The sequence below is a fragment of the Schistocerca gregaria genome, chromosome 3 (genome assembly GCF_023897955.1).
Source record: "Schistocerca gregaria isolate iqSchGreg1 chromosome 3, iqSchGreg1.2, whole genome shotgun sequence".
Classification (NCBI taxonomy): Eukaryota; Metazoa; Arthropoda; class Insecta; order Orthoptera; family Acrididae; genus Schistocerca; species Schistocerca gregaria.
This window is the reverse complement of record NC_064922.1, coordinates 89181284-89204429: the sequence shown is the minus strand read 5'-3', so window position 1 is coordinate 89204429 and position 23146 is coordinate 89181284. Positions and strand designations below refer to the sequence as shown.

At 42.2% G+C, this 23146-nt stretch overlaps 1 protein-coding gene across 1 annotated transcript in view; it reads left to right on the top strand.

The window, feature by feature from the left end:
- The window catches only part of LOC126354239 (collagen alpha-1(XVIII) chain-like), a 504706-nt gene that overhangs the window by 358214 nt on the left and 123346 nt on the right, over positions 1-23146 (top strand). Inside the window, exon 16 of the mRNA XM_050003737.1 lies at positions 11279-11371. Coding sequence (XP_049859694.1) covers positions 11279-11371 — 93 coding nt within the window. The remainder of the gene's footprint in view (positions 1-11278; positions 11372-23146) is intronic.

The window sequence follows — 23146 nt, the reverse complement described above, 5'->3', positions numbered from 1 at the left end:
ATCCGAGTTCAAGGTATTTCTTGTGGCACACCTCATCAATTCTGTAGAACATTTCCTCGCAGTACCTGAGAAAGTTTTTCTGTAATGTGTTATTTATTGCCATAGTCGCTGTTTTTTCGAGATTTATGTATTAGCTACTTCCCTGTTTATAAATTTTCTAATCAGAGTTATGTACTATATGCCGACACGTTTCGTCACGGAGTTACTTAGGTTTGCACGGTCTCACGAAACCTGATAAATGAATAAATAAATAAATGAAATACATATACCTTAAAAGTATTGTTTAAAGACTACATTCTGCCTCTTGTATTTGACACTGCGCGCCTATTTTTATACCTTTTTGAACTGAGCCCGCAGTGGCAAAATAAATTATTGACATTCTTTGCGTCTCTTCAAGTCCAAATTTGTCACAAAACCTGTCAGTTTCCAATACAGATCGCGCTTTCACACAGTTTTACTGGTAGGTAAGTTCAGATCGCCCGTCATCCTCAGATTCAGCCCTTCGTAATCCACTGCTGTTCCTATACAGTATTGCTAGTGTCTTTCTTGACATATCCAAGTTGTTTGAATATATGGGCGTAAGTTCCAGAGCGATATGAGACGGAACGGCCACGTGAAAACTGTGACAGGTAAAGCAAATTGTTAGCTTCTGTTCATTGAGAGAATTTTAGGAAAGAGTGGTTCATTCGTGAAAGAGGTCAGATACAGGACTCTGGTGCGACCTATTCTTGAGTACTGGTCGAGTGTTTGGTACCCGTATGAGGTCGGACTGAAGTAAGATGAAGAAGCAATTCAGAGGCGGGCTGCTAGTTTTTTTACCGTTAGGTTCGAACAACACGTAAGTGTTACGGTGATGATTCGGGAACCCAAATGGGATTTCCTTTAGGGAAGGCGACGTTATTTTCGAGATACGTAATTACCTGAGAACAGGCATTTGAAGCCGACTGGCGATCGATTCTACCGCCGCCAACATACATTGAGCGTAAAGAAACCACGATACAAGAAATTAGGTGTCATACGGAGGCATATAGACAGTCGTTTCCCCTCGCTCTATTTGCGAGTGCAACAGGAGGGGAAATGACAAGTAATGGTACAGGGTACCCTCCGCCACGCACCGTACGGTGGCCTGCGGAGTATCTGTGTGAATGGAGATGTAGATGTAGATGTAGAGGTTCCTTTCATACTTTTCCACGCATTACCGGGATTTCCACACACAGGTTATGCCACCAGATGCCACGTAATAAAATCCAGAATAATGTGCAAACATTTGTCAGGTGTTGCAAGACGTTACATCCCAGTAGATAGTAAGGTTTCGTCAGGTCATTAGTTCTCGCTACCGTCACGTCGTACCACCTCGTTCATCATCCTTGAGACAATTGCATCTCCCTCACTGCCTCTTCTCGTCATCTCTCCGCCGCTGTTCCAGAATCTCATTTCATGCTCAGCAGGGTTGTGAGACGGGGAAGCAGTGTAAAAATCCAGTATCAGATGCGCCTTGTCACGACGCAGCTGTAATCAGTGTCGTGTCACGGACGCCATGTCATAATGGACTCGATGTGAATGTTCGCCTCCCGAGACCCATCTGCTGCGTTGCAGTGGAAGGAGCTTGGAGTTTGCTGCTCCAAGTAAACACACGATAGATTAAAATAACGGACATGTTTATTCTGTGCAAGGTATTTTAACTGTATCTGTCATAGTTGAAGTGATTCGAGTGTATGATTCTGCTTTTTCTTAGCGTCAAACACTTATAGTATTCAACTTTTGCCAAAATGATTTCTTTAACTGTTTTTGTCTAATGCCCTCCCTGTAGCCGCAGCTGTCAGTTTCCGAAGGCAGGGAATCTTGCGCACGACCTCTCATTGGACTGTACGAACTTTGTTCTGCTTGCGATCGTGTTTTAACTGTCCATCTACTGCACTTTCTGATGTGGGTGTTGGCAACCAGCGCAGAATTTCTTTAAAAGAGCGCGCGAAACCGTCTAGAAACCGCTCATAGTCCTGCCGATACCTCAGTTGTGGTCGGGGGTCGTTAATGCGCCACGCGGATTGGGTCCGGTTGTGACTTGCAGTCTTGGAAACAAGGCTCATGCGTTTACGCCACACGAGCGGGTCGTGGTGTCTGTGATTCATGAAGAATATTTCGTTCGCTGTCCCCCGCTCTCGGTATCCTCGCTCCACCAGAGTTGCAACAGTGTCCCAGGTCCACTTTGATTTTGCTACCTCCTTGAGTCCTCCCCATCCCAACTAAAAAAGAAACAAAGAAGAAAACTTTCTTCTTCCCACTTCACTTTCGCTCTGGATTATTTTCATGAAAGCCTTCCATGCTTGACAAATATTTAACCTTTTCCTTTCACATCAGATCTCTGATTCATATTCTCTTTTCGATGAAATTACCTCCCTATCATCTTTTTTCCTTTTAATATCCGACAAAAAAGATGGTACCTGATCCATCCCGTGTGTGACTAAAACATCATTAATAATTATTGTGTTAGCGAAGAGCAAATGTAATCCAACTGTAAAACGGAACCATACGAACGTAAGAAATACGTTACTGTCATTGGTTTTACCCGTTTTTGTGTCAATCTGTGAAGTCTATGTCTTGGACATTTCGTCCTCGCTTGATGTTTGGACTAGCGGACGTGCCGGAGTCGTATTTTTATTTGAAATTTCTGAGTTTTTCTCGGAACTGTAATCGCTATGACCAAAAGTGAAATAATTTTTAAAACCGTAAGTGAATACGATTATTTTTAATAACAGCGTTTCGATCAGGACCAACTAGTCACATCAGCGGTTGAAACCTTCCCATCTCTTCTATAGCTTTGTTGTTCCCTTCTACAATAACCTATGAAATCTTTCCTTATGATTTCTCCCTCTTGCTTAATAATAACAAATGATATCTTCCCTTTGAAATTTATTCTCTTTCTCAATCTTCGCATACAAATGTAATTGCTGCTTATTAAAAGTGATTTTCTGATCATTTCGACGAAACATAGAATGTGTCGTCGTCGTGGCCCTCAGTCGTTATCTGCAGTAACCCAAAACTGTTCCTTACCTTTATTACTGTGACTGGATCGCCATCTGACTGCTACATCGAACTGCAACATGAATATACTTGCTCTGTTTTATTATACCCTATTAGCCGCTGGTGGGCTGTCATAATAAGTGGCTGCATTTATTACCAAAGCTGACATTATTCTTTCATAGCAAAGCTGACGTTATTCTTTAATTAATTTGACTGAAGTTACGTAGTTTATAGTTAACCTTTTTCCTGACAACAATAAAATTTTGCAAATTTTTTTCGTTGATGGTTTTTGGGATGGATTCTAATCAGTAATGCAATATTGCTGGCAAAAGTTAATTATATTCTGAATAAAATGATTGTACAAACGTTCAAATGGGACTTACAATAATCTTACAACTAGCAACATGAGTTTCTAAAAAAATTAATTCAATAATATTAGTTCCTCTTATGACAATAGTTATCTGATGTCTCTATACATCCGTTTATAATCTCTTGTAAATCATAGCTGGTGGCTGGCAGACACACTGCTCCTCTGAACCTCTCGCTTCAGACCTGTTACCGACTCACTTCGCATCTCGCTTACTACTGACTTCTACGAACGCTGAAGTGCGGACTCTCCTGCCAACAAAGCTTTCTGGTGCAAACAATCCCTTCTGCCATTACAAAACATATCAATGCGCTGTCTTTCCCGTTCTTTTCTTAAAATGTATCCATACGCGGTCTCTTCCGCCCTTTTAAAAATTATGTCAATGTGCGGTCTCTCTTGCCAACAATACTTTGGTGCAGACATTCCTTGCTACCACAATTATTTCCAACATGACAAATACTAATTATTGCTACTTAATCCTATTAATGAAAAATAAACATTTTTCATAAATTGTGGTTTGACAATAGACAATAGAAATATACACGTCTTACAGGGTCTGTTACGTACTGTGGAGTGGTGTCTGCACTCATGTATTCAACCCGCAACATAGCACTTTGCTTGCTGAAGAGCGAGTTCAGCTACGGATTACTGATTCATGTCTTGAAAGTGGATATTAAATTAAAAATTAAATTACTTTTTAACTGTTAATTAGTAAAATTGTAAATAACGTATTTTGCACTATAAGTCGCATACTGTTATCAGACATTTAGGAATGTATAACAAAAATTCCTTGAGTCTGTATGACACTTCTTCGTATTTAGCCTTGCCCGTCAGATCTTCATTGTGTGATTTCATTCCACGAGAGGAAAATAAAACAAATGCTTTCTTCTGTATACGCAGATGGAATTAAATAAATATTCTCTTTGAGTTCGTACCGATTTCCACGGGGTTCAGTAAGATAACAGTCGTCTTTTATTGACGAGCATCAACCTTTATAAACTGTAATGCCCTGCGTTAACTTTGTGTCCACGAGGTAATGAAGCGGCGATTTTCTGAGATTAGTCTCTGCGTACGACTAAAATATTGCCACTGACGTTTCGTCTCGTCGTTTCCTGGTTCACGGAACGCATTGGAACAGTACCGCTGGGGAACCGAATTCGGTGGAAAAATTCAGCTTGCTCTGCCTAAGGAATTTGTGTACAGGAAACATTTAAATTCAGTTCTTTGAAATAAATGGAATTAATTTGAATTAAATGAAGGAAGTGATATGATCGATATCTTTACAGAAATTGAAAAGGAATAAATACACTGTTGATAGTTTGACATTAGTGTTAGACTGGGTTTCGAACTTGACCATCTATACTGCTGGTAAGTTTGCTTCATTTGTGACATTACGGGTACGATAAGAAACCAGGGAGCCTCGGGTAGTCGTGTAGTTCCTTATAAGTGACTCAAACCATTATATTCCTGTTTACAGGCTGATGGAAAACATAGTCTTCTCACCATGTCACCATGGCACTATGCACTTCACCCCTTCCGTGATGCCAGTTACCATTTTCAGCGGTTTCTCGTGCAGTCATAGGTCTTTTTATGTAATTTTTTCACTCAAATGTAATTTTATAACATTGTAGATACAATACACTCTCGTTACTAAAATGTGAAATAAAGGTAGCACAATTGGCTCTGATAGACTCTAACTGTTCAAGTACCATAGAAGCAATGACCAGCACCACCATATGTGCTCAGAGGGATCCTCAGAGCTTCGTAATTGTTTTCAATATCTCAGTTTAACAAAAGGGTTCTTTACATAGCATAAGCCAAGGTTTTCTAGTTCTTATATTACTTATTTATATCAAAGAATCCGTCTGTTGAGCAGAAGTTGTTGTCTTTAAGAAGTTCTTGTAATTTGTGTTTAAATATTGGTTAGCTATCTGTCAGATTTTTTTTAAGCTATTTGCTAAGTGAACAAAGATTTTCTGTGTCAAAGTCAGAGAGAGTAGTGAATATCAGCGTCTATCCTAGTTTTGAAGCTATGTACATGTCATGAAATACGTTATGCTGTATAAAATTGTTTTAGAGTTTCTATACAACATAATGTGTTTCATCAAATTTTGACCTCTTAAATCGTGACACATATTGTAAATTACCACTATTTATGTATTTGACTTCTCGGTTTCAAAGTAATATTTTATTAAGAACTTTGCACCTCTGACTTCCCACGCCAGGTGGCGGTTACTGTGTTATAACAAATTCTGTTATATTTCATGTTACATTATTTTTATATTTTTCTTTTTTACTATTCCTGTAATCTGACACCTTATAATTTTACATGTTGATTTTTATTATTGGATGTTTTTTAAGTTGTTTTGAAACTAACATGCCAATGTATGTTGGCAAAATGTGAATTTCCCCCTTCCATTTTGCTATGCGTTTTTAATGTACAATTTTATATTTGAAATATTCAATTAATGATTTGCAAGTGCACATTTGGTATTTTGTGGTAATCTCTTGCCAAATAAAGCAATGTTCAGTCTTCACGTGACACATGTCACATAGAAGGCGTTTTGTGCCCCTGCCACACGGAGGTCTGCTGTATAGGTGAATGTAAAAAGCTGCTTTAGTTGTTGTGATCGTTTCATTGCTTCTGTTACTGCTAATAACTAGACACCAGTGCTTACGAGCTTTAATTTGTACGGTAAAGGCATGTTCTTACCAACAGTTGGTTTATACTCAGGTGTATTTGTGGTCTTTAGTTTCTTACTGATCGCTATGTGAAAATTTTTAACTTCCAGCACTGAAGATGCTGTGATCGAACATTGATTTTGCTGTTAATAAATCATCAGAATTATGGCCAACGATGACCATCTCTCTAATTTTATTTATCATATGGTCGTTGTGCACACAGCACTCTGCCGAGTCGCCAATCTATATTTGTTCATGTTGTGTTTCATCAAAATTTTGCAAGAGTCCATTTACAGAGCACCAAATAGTACTTTTCTGAAAGACGTAATTTACAACTTCTTCAGCTGTTTGTTCTTTGTTGGACATGTTTACTTTTCTCATCTGCATTACTAAACTAGGTTCACATCTTTGTGAATATGGAGTGGCAAGTCATTAATGCATTGTGTGATCAACAGTATCCGGACACCCCCAAGAATATATTTTCATATGAGGTGCACTGTGCTACCACCTACTGCCAGGTACTCCACATCAGCGATCTCGGTAGTCATTAGACACCGTGAGAGAGCAGAATGGGACGCTCCGCGGAATTCACGGACTTCCTAACGTGGTCAGGTGATTGGGTGTCACTTGTCTCATATGTCTTCACGCGAGATTTCCACACTCCTAAACCTTTTTAGGTCCTCTGTTTCCGATGTGATAGTGAAGTGGAAACGTGAAGGGACACGTACAGCACAAAAGCGTACAGACCGACCTCGTCTGTTGACTGACGGAGACCGCCAACAGTTGCAGAGGGTCGTAATGAGTAATAGGCAGACATCTATCCATCCCACACACAGCAGTTACAAAGTACATAAGGATCCACTGCAAGTACTCTGACTGTTAGGCGGGAGGCGAGAAAAAGGATATATGGTCGAGCGGCTGCTCATCAACCACACCACGACGGGAAATGCCAAACGACGCCTCACTTGGTGTAAGGAGCATAATCATTGGACGAATGAACAGTGGAAAACGTTGTGTGAAGTGACGAATCGCGGTACACAACGTGGCGATCGTGTGGCAGTGTGTGGGTACGGCGAATGCCCGGTGAACGTCATCTGCCAGCGTGTGTAGTGCCAACAGTAAAATTCGGAGACGGTGTTGTTAAGGTGTGGTCGTGTTTTTCATGGAGGGGGCTTACACCCTTGTTATTTTGAGTGGTACAATCACTGCACAGGCCTACATTGATGTTCAAACACCTTCTTGCTTCCCATTGTTGAACAGCAATTCGGGGATGGTGATTGAATCTTTTAACACGATCGAGCATCTGTTCATAATGCACGGCCTGTGGCGGAGTAGTTACACGACGATAAAACCTCTGTAATGACTGGCCTGCACAGAGTCCTGACCTGCATCCTATAGAACACTTTTGGGATGTTTTGGAACACCGACTTCATGCCAGGCCTCAACGACCAACATCGATATCTCCCGTCAGTGCAGCAGTCCGTGAAGAATGGGTTGCCATTCCACAAGAAAGCTTCCAGTACCTGACTAAATGAAAGCCTACGAGAGTGGAAGCTGTCATTAAGGCTAAGGGTGGGCCGACACCGTATTGGATTCTAGCATTACCGATGGAGGGCGCCACGAACTTGTAAGTCACTTTCAGCCTTGTGTCCTGACACTTTTCATCTCCTAGTGTACATATTAAGGCCCAAGATTAAAGCTTATGGGGCCGGATTCTTGGTATTTCCCTACTTTCAGGAATCTGATGATTTTTGCGCATTATATGAGTTGTCTATTTCAACCTTCTGTATTCTTCCAGTTAAATTTGAATTGAACCATTTGTCCACTGTTCCACTCATACCACAATACCTAAGCTTATCGATATCGGTTCCACGACTTACTTACCCAAAACTCTTTGAAAAGTCACAGAAAATCCGGACTAGTGATGTTCGATTATTCAGAGCATTTCATATTTGATCAGTGAAAGCGTATATAGCATTTTCTGTAAGACTCCGTTCTTAAAACCAAATTAACATTTTGTTAATACTATATTTTTGCAATTATGTGAAGCTAGTCCTGAATACGTTACTTTTTCAAGTGATGATGACAAAGCTGTCAGAAGTGAGATTGGGCAGTAGCTGCTGACATCAGACCTGTCCTCTGTTTTCTGAAATGGTTTAACTATAGGCTATTCCAATCTATCAGGAAAAATGACGTGCTTCAGTGAACTGCTACACATGTGGCTGGGAGTCGTTCTTATCCGTAGAGAACTAGCCTTCAGTACTTTGTCACAGATACCAATAATTCCATGGAAGCTTTTAATTTTGAGTTAGTTTGTTATTTTCCTAACTTCAGAAGGTGGATAGAATTTCAGTTTTATCAAATTCGATAGGTATTGCCTCTTGCATATGTAGCTTTGTCTTTTCTCATGAACATGTGAATCCTATTTTCTCCACAACATTTAAAAAATGATTATTAAACTGTTTTCCACGTCTGATTTCTGTTAATAATGTTTTCATTCAGTCTTGCTGTGCTCTTCCTTGGCTTGTTTCTCTTTCAATAATATTCCATTTTGTTTGAATTTTATCACCATAGTAGGTAATCTCCGATATAATACACATACTTCTGGACCTTTAATGACTTTCCTTAATATAGCACAATATTTTTATAACATTTGTCTGCTTTTGCGTCATTACTCTTTCTTAATATTAGACGCACTTTTGGAAATTGTTTTTTAAATTTTAAATGTGACACTTATCTTGCCCACGAAACTGTGTGGCTCTCATTAAACGTGTACCGACAGCAATACGCACACCATTACGCCACCTCGTGTGCTCAAGCCTTCCTCCCAGCACACATGATGATGCTGGCTGTTACTTGTATGCTACTCCCAACAATTACGTTGCAACTAACTGTGCTACATGTTAGTAGAACCTAGAGCAGATTTTTGCCTTCTGTTTCTCAAATAAAAAGTATATGTGGCGTGTGCTGAAGTATGTAATCGACGAAAAGCTTAAATTTTCTAAAACAAAATTGCGACAGATGAAGTTAGATGCCTTCACTCGGCCACTGAAGTTCCTGACGGTATTTTATCATTTAAAGTGTTTATTATGTGCTCAGTAATTGTATACATATTAGCATTTAGAAGTTAATGTACTACAGTTCAAGAAAGAAATGAAGAACCATCTTTGGTGCATCACCTTCTACACCATACCACTGAAGAGTGTCTTCGCAGGAACTCTTCAAATTAATGCTCCAACTTCATTTTGTACTTAGTATTAGCCAATACAATAATATGACAAAACGTTTAGTTATTCCATTTTATCGAATGAAAAAACAGATTTACTGTTACTAGTCATGTATTTCGAAAGTTTAAACCTCCATCATCATGTGGATTAATGTGTCTTGTCTGCGTTATAAAATGACCCTGGGGTAACATGTGGCAATGTTTCCAGTGGTCACAGAATGATTTATATGTCGTGCTACATTGCGTGTACCACTGTCGGAGATTACGCGAAAGTTATAAAACAGCAAATACAAGCCACATTAATCCTCCTGATGATGGAAGTTTAAATCCCTGCAACGTGTCATAGAAATAAATGAGAGGCAGCACTAAACTTGTTAGAATTAATTTTCCCCGAGACATTTAAGTCTCATCTTTATCTACGATGATGATGGAAACTGAAGAAATATACTAAAATTTGTGCGAATGCCGGGACTCTAACGCGGGTCATTTTGCTTATTTGACAGAAATGCTGACCGTCACAGTGCCACAGCGCTAGGCGTAACAGTCTTGCCTATGCGGTTCCCACCCTCACTCAGAGTTCATACCTTCAGCTTCTTTTCTCCGTAAATCGTCACTATTTCCAGGACTCTCCAGCACTGGAATAGCACCCTAGCACTCGATGGTATATATCTATATACAGGGTGAGTCGCGTAACACCCCCCATTATTCCGGGGGACGATTGTACGTATCGACAAGCGGTGTTCGGCGAATCGTAGAGCACTATGGTGCACATGCGTTGGTACATGTACAATAATCACAACGTTTATATTGACCGAGATAATGAGGCAAGTACATGTTCTTTTTAATGGGACACTATACATTCTTTACCATCATTCGAACGCTGTGTAAAAGACGCGTATAGTGATGTATCGCACGTTGCTATTGTGATTCAAACTTCGCTTAAAAGACGCTGGGAAATATTGGACGATTGGAGGTCGAGGCGGTCGGAAGCGGCTGCAGACTGTACACACGCCTCGCACGACCCGCGAGCCGAGTTGCCGTGCTCTGTGCAGCACGCACGGCCTACGATACGTAGGTACATCCTCATCCGCTCTGGTTTAAGCAAAGTTTGAATCGCAGTAACAACATGCGTTATATCACTATTCGCGACTTTTAAAGAGCGTTCGAATGATGGTAAGAAAAGCATGGCGTCCCATTTAAAAAACATGTACTTGCCTCATTATCTCGGTCAATAAAAACGTTGTGATTATTGTGCACGTATCGAAGTATGTGCCCCATAGTCGGCTATGATTCGCCGAGAACCGCATGCCGATACGTGCAATCGCCCCCGGAATAAAGGGGGTGTTACGTCTTATGCGACTCATCCTGTATATCTATTACACCACCCAAGGTACAGGACTTTCCCATTTCGACATTACGTCCAACGTTGGATTGCGATTGCAATACCGGAGAGTCCTGGTAATAGTAACGATTTAGGGGGAAAATAAACTGAAGATATCAATTGAAGTTTGTGTTGGGAACGGCACTAGACTTGGATAGTTCGTGCGGCGATGCTAACCGTAGTAATGTGGTGGAGTAGTGGTCAGTATTTCTGCCTCGGTAAACGAGGGGATGCGGGTTCCAGTCGCGACTGTGATACAAATTTTAATTCATTTCCTCATTTTGCATCATTATCGTACTAAACTTGTTTCATTCGATAATTCTGGGTAAAGGCTAACAATAAATGTTCACATGTAGTGTTCCTCCATTGTTATCACTTTTCTAAAAAATTCGGGGTATTGTGCCTTTCCTTATTGGAGAGGTTCCTTTCCGCAGCATTCGTGGAAAGTGGGCGATGAGTTGTAATACAGTGTAGTGACGTTGCAGTAGAGCAGAGCAGCTCTGTACCCTGTGTGTACACGCAGGCGGAGGGGCGGTGTGTTCACATCGTGGCCGCGGCAAAGAAGGGCAGAGGGTGGTGACCACACGCCATCGTGTTGCAGATGACGGCGGCCAGCCCCGTGGGCACGCTGGCGTACGTGATGGACGAGCAGGCGCTGCTGGTGCGCGTCGCCGCCGGCTGGCAGTACGTCGCGGTCGGTACCCAGCTGGCGCCAGTGTGCTGGCGCGCCGCCGCGCTGCACGGCTGTCCGTCTGCTGGCGCGCGCCCTGCCAATTGTCGCCCATCTCTCCTACATCCCGCAACCACTTACCCTCTACACACTGCACTTCACTCTGCGTTATGTTTTACAAAACTATGTACAAATAACGGATTTGTGTGTGTCTGTGTGTGTGTGTGTGTGTGTGTGTGTGTGTGTGTGTGAGTATACGCTCCAGCACAGCTCTGGAACTACTAGAGCAGTTTTAGCCAAGTTCAGCACCCCCTCCCCTCCCCACACACACAGTAGCTTGCCTACTACCTCCAGTACTATATGTTTTGCTGCCACACGCACAGGGTGAAAAGTATTTAAATCGACAAACTCTGGGAGGTTGTAGGGGACATCGAAACAAATACTTTTCCCTAATGTCATTTTTTCCTAAGAGGATTATTTAAACCGGTGGCGGCCGTACTACGGTAGTCACTTGTTAGGGGCCGTATTACTTTCTTCAGTAGTGGCAACTGCTGTTCCCTAGTGTAGTTGTGCATTGTCTCTGTTTACTAATGGAGCGATACATCTGGAGTGAGTACACTGATACGGTCGGTGCGTACTACGTAGCGCACCACAACGGACAAGCTGCACAGCGGGTTTATCAACAAGAATATCCTAATCGCCGTATCCCGCATCATACGACCTTTGCCGCTGTGTACCAACGTCTGCGTGAGACCGGGTCATTTATCAGATTACCTGGACAGGGACACCGTCGAACGGTAAGAACGCTGCTATTTGAGGAACGTGTCTTGCGGCATGTGGAGCGGGATCCTTCAATCAGTGCAGTTCTTCGTTAATGTGTGGGTCGTTGTTGTTGGGGACTGCGTAATTGGGCCGTATCTGCTACCTTGGCCATTAAATGGCAGTCACTATTACAATTTTCCCGCCGGGGCATTGCAATAATTGCTGGAAGACGTCGCGCTCCCTACAAGACAACGCATTTAGTTCCAACATCACGGGGCGCCGGCACATTTCAGTCGTCGTGTGCGTCGATTCCTGGGCCGACGGTTCCTAGAGATGTGGATTGGCAGAGGTGGTCCTGTACCGTGGCCTGCTCAATCCCCAGATATGTCCCCTCTGGACATTTTTGTGCGGGGCTATATGCGCAATCCTGTTTACGCAACCCCTGCTGCATTTGAAGAGGATCTGGTTGCCCGGATAGTAGCAGTAACAGGAACAATTCAGGATACTCCTGGGGTTTTTGCCCGTTTCAGACAGAACATGATCCAACGGTGTAACTTTTGTTTACGTGTCAATGGAGGCATTTTTGAAAATCTAATGAAATTGGGTGGTGTTAATGTGTTGTCTCTTGGTGATAAAAAAATGGAAAAGTGTTTCTTGGTTTAATTAATTTGCGACCAAAGAAATCTTCCTGTAACGGTTTAAGTACTCCTCATAGGAAAAAACGAGATTAGGGAAAAATATTTCTTTTGATGTCCCCTACAACCTCCCAGAGTTTGTCGGTTTAAATAGCCTACTTTTCACCCTGTATAGAGTGCGGAAAAGAAACTTCTTAGAAGGAACTTGAAACTTTTTAGAGAAGAAAACAAGAAAGACTTTTTGTTTCTAACACTGAAGTTACACGAACAGTGTGTCCTTATCAAAGGCTGAGCATGATTATGGTTTCATATGTGCTGCTCACTTCGTAATGATTTCTTCTGGTGGCGTGAGATGGAGCACCTGGTGTACCGGTCACCGACAGATACTCCAGCACGGATTCCTGCACGTTTGGCTCAAGCTGAGGCCATTATGCGTGAAACTTCTGTTTGACCCCTGTTTAGGAATCGTAGACAATTCTTCGCTCGACGGAAGGCACGTGCCTAAGGGCTCGAAAGTGGCAGAAGTCACACCAATACTCGAGAAATGAAATATGAGTTGCAGAATTATAGACCATTATCACCGTATGCAGTAGGATTTTGGAACATACACTGTGATCGAACATTGTGAATTAGTTCGAAAACAACAATGTATTGATACATAGCACGGATTCAGAAAATACCGCTCTTGTGAAACACAACGAAGTAATGAGCGTTATCGCCAGGTGATATCAAACTCATTACATTCCCTAGATTTTCAGATTCATGCTTTCCTGCAGAAAAGTTACTATCAATTCAGCAACTACGAGCGACTTACATTGGAACTATCACATAGACAACGTTGTGGAGAATGGAAAACAAAGACTACATTTCATTAGCAGAAAACTTACAGGATGAAACAAATCCGCTAAAGACGCTGCCTACACTACGTTTGTCCGTTTTCTGCGAATGTATTGCGGTGCGGAATGGGTTTCGTACCAGCTAGGATTAACGCAGTACGTCGCATAACTTCAAAGAAGTGAAGCTCGGTTTGTATTATCGCGGAATATGGGAGAGAGTGTGAGGAATACATACGCGAGTTGGGACGGCAATCACTAAAACATTGTTGCGGCGAGATATTTTCACAAAATTTCAGTCTCCAACTTTTTCCCAGAATGCGAAAATATTTTGTTAATGCCTACTAAATAGCGAGGAATGATCATAGTAATAAACTAAGAAAACTAAGAGCTCGCTCGGAAAGATATGAGTGCTAGTTTTCACCGCGTGATGTTCGAAAGTGGTACAGAAACAAATCACACGAAAGTGATTCCACGAACGACCGTGTTAGACAATCATTACCACGCAGATTCCACTTGACCATTAACGGAAAATGACAAAACAATTAACAACACCTTCAAAGTATCGTTCATCACACGGAAGTTTGAACACCGACTGTAAACGTCACTGTCAAGATCTTCCTTGGCCGCTAGCGGAGAGCCATTTTCATCACGCTGTAAAGTGTTTCTCTTTATGTCTTCTAACCCATAAGTTGTGTATAAGTGGTTTTTCCACATCTTATACATGTGGCAAACACATGAATTTTCAATGAATGAAAAGTGCATTCCCTTAATAAATGTTAATTGCAGTTTCTTAAGTAATGAAATAGGACAGTGTTTTCAAAATAATATTTCACGGCTTAGTACTATAATGTCTTTTCTCTTTGAATGTTTGAACGGTGCGGAAGAAGACTCATTAAAATTACCCAATGGGCTCTTTCGGAATTTTCATAGCCAGAAACCGATAAATTGGGTACCATATTGACCAGCGTGGGGTCCTGTTTCGAAAAGAGCATTTAATTGCTTGGAAGCAATCAGGGAACTGAGGAAAATTTAATCAGTGATATGAAGGAAAATTACCACAGTAATTTTCATAGACGAACGATGAGTCGCAAATGGACAAATGAAGAACTAAACTGAGCAGCGTATAAGGTAGATTTTGATTTAAGAGAAAATTGAAATAGCTCATTAACAGATTAAACTAGCTATTTAAATCAAATATTAAAGAAGTTCATCTCTTCTAGGACTTTTCTACGCAAAAAAAGTTGTACTGGTGTAGAAATTGTGGAATTATTTCTTTCGTATTGAAAAAAATGAAATGAATATCAAATTACAGCACAAATTGACACTTCACCGCTTTCTCTTGATCTGTATTCTCTTAATAATAATGAAACGATTTATTTGCAAGTAAATAATGAAATACATTTGAGAAACATCTGACACGCCTTTGAATGATGCTCGAAATCATTCTCTCATGTACAACAAATGAGGTGCCAGTTGAGAGTATGCAATTCAATGTTTAACCTAGTACCAGAAAATTGTTAAGGGTGCGTAGGGTAATTGTTCCATGATCTCGAGCTCATTGAAAGGCGTGTCAAATGTTTCGATGATCCATTTTATTTATTACTTTCAAACAATTCATTTCATAGTACTAAGACTTTTTCAAAATTTAATTTTTAAATTTATGAATGTAGCAGTGGAAAAATACAAGTTGTCTACATTTTGAACAGAAAAGCCTGCAGTTATAAGAATCGAAAATGTGAAATGGCAGTAGTAGTAGAGAAACGATTGAGACTGGGCTATACCTTCTCTCTAATGTTGTTCAGTCTGCACATTGTGCAAGCAGCGTGGAAACCACGGAGAAATTTGGAAGGAGAATTGTAGTACACGGATACGATATATTAATTTGAGGGTCTGCCGATGGCATTGTCATTCTGTCACAGCCGGAGAAGGACTTACAACAATTGTTGAATGGAGCTAATACTGGCTTGAAAAAGAGATTGTAAGATGAACATCAACAAAAGTTAAACAAACCTAATGAAATATAGTCGGTTTAAATCAGATGATTCACATAGAGTTAAATTATGAAGTGAGACAGTAAAACCAATCGATAACTTTTGCTACTAGGGCAGCAAAATAGCTAAAAGTGGTCAAAGTATGTGAGGCGTAAAATGCATATTGGCGGCTGCAAGTCAAACGTTCCTGAAAAAGAGAAATTTCTTAATAATGAATATAAATTTTAAAGTCAGGGTATCTTTACTGAAGGTACTTGTGTGTAGTGTAGCCTTGATTGGAACAGAAACGTGGACGATAGGCAGCTCAGACAAGACGAGAACGTACATTTTTGGTAGTTGTGCTACAGAAGAATGAGGAGGAGGTACTAATTTGAACTGGGGAAAAAAGAGTTGTGGAATTTGTGGCACAGCTTGTCTAAGAGAAGTGATCAGATGATAGCACACCTTCTGGGATGTCAATGAATCGCCGATTTGGTTATGGAGCGAAATGTAGAGGGTAGGAATTGTAGAGGGAGCCCAAGGCTCGAATACAATAAGCAGGATCAAATGGGTGCAGTCTGCAATAATTATCCGGAGATGAGAAGGTCTGTACAGGAGGCCCAACGTGCAGGGCAGTATCGAACTCACAACAAACTCATCGTATATAGCATTTTAAGTACAAAAATAAGACAAAATATTCTCAAGTAGTAACGCACGTCTTAAAACCATAAGCTCTATAATCTCTATCACAAAGTAACTGTTCCTGAATGGAAGAATAATGTTGAAATATAATAGAGGGACATTATTCCTCCATTAGAAACGTTTTCATACGATCTATTGCGTTGATAACGTTTAGTGATGTTTCCTCGTGTACAATAAGCAATCGTTTGTCGCTCATCTTCATTTTGTAATTCTTCTGAGCCATGTAACGAGCTGTACTGGAGGGAAGCTTGGGTCGAAGGGTGAAGAGTGTAGTCGACCGCGGGTACCGTGCGTCAGTGGAACAGGTCTGTTTCCAGAACAGACTCGAAGTGCAGGCCGCAAACATTTACGCTGCGGCACACATGTTTCCAGTGCAATACAGACAAAAAGATAAATGAGTGTAAGAAATGAAACGAAACATAATGACTCTGTAACGAGCCGCCGAAGACAACAGGTATCTTATACCAAAATAGAACATTTCTCCAGAGAGGAAAGTCGGAGAATACTTCGCATATACGCAAAAATATTAATTTGACACATTCATCGAAGTTTGGAATGTACAAAAAATTTCATTGCCGCATCCGAACAATTTTTAGAACGTTAGTTCCCCGAAAAGCGGTCATCCCAGGCATTGGTTTGGGGTGTCTTCTCCAGCACTTGCAGCACAGCACAAGAACGAACACACCTGTACCACAGTTCACTGTTTCGTCAGCTCGTTCACGGATGCAACTCATCAATTTCTTCACTACGTGTCGGTAGTGATTTCCACGTACCAGAAAACTGATTATTGTAATCACCGTCACCGTCGTCACCTCAAAGTTGGCAGACATCCGATATCTCCGGTCATTCCGCTATTTCTGCCATTCTTCCGATCTTCTTTATCTTCTTTTGCGGTCACTCGGTACTGCTTCCCCGTTCTTGTTCTTCAGCTCAGAATCTTGTTTCTCTTCATTTCCTACTTTCTTTTTACTCTCACCGTTTTCCAGCTTCCTTTTCCCGGGGGGTTTGCAACTGTTCTTTTTCAGCGCACCGTTACCACAGACTGATATTAAGGGATCAGAAACAGAATGTAAAGCTTGTGGTAAGTGCGTTGCAGGGTAGGTTGAACTGAGAAATAATTGTTAAAAAAAACGTTGCACCGTTGTCGAGTTAATTAGCATCGAAGTTACCCAATTAGATCATTACACGAGCAGACTGAAGCCGCCTGCCAGATACAACTAGTGCCAGTTTTTCTCGTAGCGTAGATGATAGTGAACAAGACTGCCCAGGATTTGCCTCGGGTTCGTTCCTTACTCTTGTCCCATGTCCAATTTTCGTATCGCTCTATTGTTCGGTCTTAGGAAACCCAAGGAAAAACACTCTGGCGATCACCATTTCCGCGCGGGCCTCTGAAATCGGCGTGCGCAACGGCCCGAGCGGCCAACCTGTATACGAATTAACTCGGAAATGGTTCAATGTACCGAATTTTTTCTTAACAGTTATTTCTCATCAGAAGCTGCCCTGCAACACCCTTTCAGACTCTTTCCGACTGTACTGTACATATAACAGGAAAAGGGAGTGTAACGAGATAGGGCAGTACTGATAACGAGTTGGGGAGAGATAGGGCCGTCACCGAGAAACAGAAAGAAAAATCACTGCAACTAGGACAAGGTGGAATGTGCTTAACTCTTTCAGAGAAGTTTTAAGGACACAGTTACGAGGATGACAAAAGTAGGCTACTTCATCTTTGTATTCATCAACATATCACCTAATTTATTGCAGTAAAAAATTCGATAAAATCTAGTGAGGTTGTCATGGATTTCGGATGTGAATTAATCTGGTTGAAACTGAGTATCAAAGAACGGTCATAAATGGTGAATGGATGCTTTTATAGACTACCTGGGTCAGGTAGTTGTAGAGCGAACTTTCAGAATATCATTAGTAATTTTTCCTGATCATACCTTCGTAATAGGGGAGGACTTCAACTTGCCAGGTACAGACTGGAAGTGTTATGCCACCAAAACTGGTGCCAGAGACAGTGATCCGTATGGTATTGTTCTGGATGTCTTGTTCGAAAATTGCCTTGAGCAGGAAGTTACTGAACCAACTCGTGACGGTAACGTCTTAGACATCCTGGTAACAAACAGCCCTGAACTTATCGAATTCAATCGACGAAGAGGAAGGTATCAGTGATTGTAAGGCTGTGACAGTATCTATGACGACCGGTCTTACAGGGAATGTTAAGAAAGATAGGAAGATATATTTGCTAAGCAAGGGTAATAGGATACAAATTTCAGAATATCTCACCAGTCAGCATCAAGTATTCGGTGATGTGGACGAAGATGTGGAGAACAAATGGAAAAAATGAAAAGATATCGTTCAATATGCCCTAGGAAAACGTTCCGAGTAAGGTTTTAAGGAATAGGAAGTATCCACCATGGTTTAATAGCCGTGTTACAAAAGTGCTGCGTAAATAAAGAGCACTTCATCTTAGATTCAAGAGAAGTAAAAACATAGCTGACAAACAAAAGCTAAATGAAGCGAAAATGAGCGTAAGGAGAGCAGTGAGACAAGCGTTGAATGATTTTGAAAGTGAGACGTTGTCAACCGACCTGAATAAAAACCCAAAGACATTTTGATCGTATATAAAATCAGTAAGTGGGCCAAAACCATCTATTCATTCTCTCAGCGACCACACCGGCAAAGAAACAGAGAGAAGGCCGAAATACTGAATTCGGTCTGCAGAAGTTGTTTCACCGCGGAAGATCTTAACACTATCCCTCCTTCAATCGTCGTACGTACGTCGAAATGGTAGTTACTGAGATAAATGGTGGCGGAATTGAAAAGCAACTACAATCGCTTAGTAGTGGAAAGTAGTCAGGACCAGATGAGATGCCTATAAAATTCTATAAAGATAATGTGAAAGAACTTGCTGCCCTTATAGCAGTAATTTATCGTAGATCGCTTGAGCAACAGAAGCTACCTAACGACAGGAAAAATGCACAGGTCATTCTCGTTTCTAAGAAAGTCCGTAAGACAGATCCATACAGTTATAGACTTCTATCGTTGCAGAGTTATGGAACATGTTTTATGCGCAAGAATTATGAAATTCTTGGAAAATAAACATCTCCACTATAAAAATCAACATGGATTCCGCAAACAGAGATCCTGCGAAACACAGCTCGCTCTGTTCCTGCATGAGACCCAAAGGACCCATAGCACAGTGGAGAACTGCTCTGATGATGATGTGGTGTTTCTTGATTTCAGTTAGGCATTTGACACAGTCCCGCATTGCCGTTTAATGAAAAAATAACACGAACTTACGGAGTATCGGAGCAGACTTGCGATTGGATTCAAGACTTTCTTGCAGACAGAACTCGACACACCGCTCTTTACGGAAACAAACGTCGACAGATGTAAAGGCAATATCTGGAGTACCACAGGGAAGTGTGATAGGATCGTTGCTGTTTACGATATATAAATAAAAGGTTCTTGTAGAATGCGTAGGATGATCTATAAGGCTAGCTGTAGATGATGCAGTTGTCTATACCAAAGTAGCAACGCCAGAAGTTAGTAAGAATTTACAGAACGACCTCCAGAATCGATGAATGGTGCAGGGTCTGGCAGTTGAGCCTGAACGTAAATAAATGTAACGCATTGCGCATACATAGGAAAAGAAATCCATTGCTGTACAGCTACAGTATTGATGTTAAAGAAATGGAGACTTCCTGAATACTGCTGATCGGTATGGGATCCGTACCAGATAGGGTTGATAGAAAGAGAAGATCCAACGGAGAGCAGCGAGCTACGTTACAGGATCATTTAGCAATCGCGAAAGCGTTACGGAGATGATAGAGAAACTCCAGTAGCTTGGTACGGGCTTTTGTTGAAGTATCGAGAACATACCTCCACCGAGGAGTCAAGCAGTATATTGCTCCATCCTACGTATTTCTCGCGAAGAGACCATGGGGATAAAATCAGAGATATTAGAGCACACATAGAGGCATACCGACAATCTTTCTTTCCACGAACAATACGAGACTGGAATAGAAGAGAGAACAGGTAGAGGTACTCAAGGTACCCTCCGCCACACACCGTCAGGTGGCTTGCGGAGTATGGATGTAGATGTAGAAATAGAGACGGCGTCTGCCGCAAAAATCTAGGCGTATCTATCCAGAGCCACCTTAAGTGGATTGACTACATAAAACAGATAGTGGGAAAAGCAGATCCGAAGAACCTTAAGGAACTCATCCACGAAAGAAGTCGCTTATAAGGCGCTTGTTCGCCCGATTCTTGAGTATTGTTCATCTAGGACTGATAGAGGAGACAGAGAAGATCCAACGAAGAGCGGCGCATTTCGTCACGGGATCGTTTAGCTGGCGAGAGAGTGTTACGGAGACGCTAAACAAACTCCACTGGCAGACGTTGCAAGAGAGGCGTTGTTCATTGCGGAGAGATTACTACTGAAATTTAGGGGCAGCACTTTTCAGGATGCGTCGGATAACATAATACTTGCCCCCACGTACATCTCGCGTATTGATCAAGAGGAGAAAACTAGAGAAATTAGAGCCAATACAAAGGCTTACCGACAATCATTCTTCCCACGCACTATTCACAAGTGGAACAAGGTTGGAGGGATGAGATAGTGGTGCCGAAAGTACCCTCCGCTACACACCATTAGGTGGCTTGCGAACTATGATGTAGATGTAGATGTAATTCAGCGTACAGGATTACCGTCTTCGAGAGCGAGCAGCAGCAGCGGGTACTGGTATGTTTTTGTTTTAAGAATGGTAACAGCGGGCGTTATGGTGAGGTCCGTGGTACGGTACGTGCTGTCTGTCACAAGTACTACGGCACACGCGCGCTGAGGTGAAGTAGGAGTTCCGCGTGGCAGTCACGTACGCTGAATGTCAAACAAAAGAGTCTGTAGGTGTAACGCACACGAGCGTTTACAGGCAGTTCCACCAGACCAGAATTTTCACTACACGTGCCATGTTGCGTTCGATTGCAAGAGCAGAGGTTGTTCTGAGATGACGAGCACACGTCGCGACGATGTGTTGCGCCCTGCTGAGGCGTTCATCCAAAGCTGCACAGGAACATAGCAGTACCAAAATTGGCTGGAACCTCTTTCTGCACTCCCTCCAGACTACGTTCAAAGTATTCACTGTTCACCGCTGGGCAGCAGTTTGAAGCGTGCCATATCGTCGTTCAGTGAAGTTGTGAAGCAGCGCTACACAGCAGATCCTTAATTACACTAAAAACTCACTTTTGCTCAATCTCAATACGTACCGGATTATTTTTTCGAGATTATCTCCAATGAGGATTGGGCATACATCATAGAGAGGCACTTCCGGAGCGCAGACGTTCTGTTACTTCTGTTCTGGCGAGCGTGGGAGTCGATGTCCCAGCGGTGCAGCACGTCACAGACTGCGCGTGCCGGTAATGTGACAGCCGCACCACTAGTGACCTAGTTCCTCGTCGGCGAATCTTGGTCTCAGAGGAATACCACCGTAGACCGAAAAAAAAATATTCCTCCAGCACTTTCAGCAAATGAGGACCGTTACCTGATGACGGATCATCCATTTCGAAAAGTGCATACGTGTGTGTGTGTGTGTGTGTGTGTGTGTGTGTGTGTGTGTGTGTGTATGCATGCATGTCTTCTGCGTGTTTGTGTCTGTGTGTTAGTGTTTGTAAGTGTATCGACGACGAACAAGGTTTACTCATTCTGCGAGGTAGGACTGTGGCTGAGCACTCAAAATTATTGCCGGCAGAGGGAAAGAAAATTTTGACCGAGGTGCGAAGCTACGCCAACGACCTCGTCTCATAATTACTGTCCTCAGTGGAGAGCGTATCTGCTTAATGTGGCCGTCGCGCAAACGACGTCGAATGCTCTCGAAAGTACCAACGCTGAGGGAGAGAGAGAGAGAGAGAGAGAGAGAGAGAGAGAGAGAGAATATGAGGAAGACAAATGGCGAAAGAGGCGGTCTGGAGGCGAGACAGGGAGAGGGGACAAGTGCATTGCGTACGTACGCATAATTATACAAGATCGCACGCGGCTTTTTAAAAAAATGTATCGCTCCGTCTGCGGCGCCTCCTTGGGGACCGGGCAGGCCATTAAATTAACGACTGAATTTTCGCCTTTTGAGGGCCATAATTCACCATTACAGTTTACCCGCGGAGCTCCACTGTCGGGCGACTCGGGCGAGCAGGCGCTCAGCCGGGTGCCAACGGCCGCTAATGAATTTCGCCCGCTTTCGGCGGCGAGGGAAATTAATACTCTCGTAATTGCGACTAATAACTGAGCTGGTGGGAGGCGGCAGAAAAATTCCGGCGGCGCCGTTTCTCGCAGCCTAACTCGCTGCAGCGCATCCCGCCACCGTAAACTCTGTTGCAGTCGCTGACGCTTTTTACTTCGTGTTACCGGCTGTGAGATTTCTCACATACTACGGTCACTTTCGCTCTGTCCAGCGGCTTACCCACTTCTATATGATGTTGTTGTTGTGGCCTTCAGTCCTGAGACTGGTTTGGTACAGCTCTCCGTGCTACCCTATCCTGTACAAGCTTCTTCATCTCTCAGTACTTACAGCAACCAACATCCTTCTGAATATGCTTAGTGTATTCATCTATTCGTCTCCCTCTACGATTTTTGCCCTCTACGCTGCCCTCCAATACTAAATTTGTGATCCCTCGATGCCTCAGAACATATCCTACTAACTGGTCCCTTCTTTTTGTCAAGCTGTGCCACAAACTCCACTTCTCCCCAATTCTATTCAGTACTTGATCATTAGTTATATGATCTACCCATTTAATCTTCAGCATTCTTCTGTAGCGCCACATTTCGAAAGCTTCTATTCTCTTCTTGCCCAAACTATTGATCGTCCATGTTTCACTTCCTTACATGGCTGCCGGCCGCGG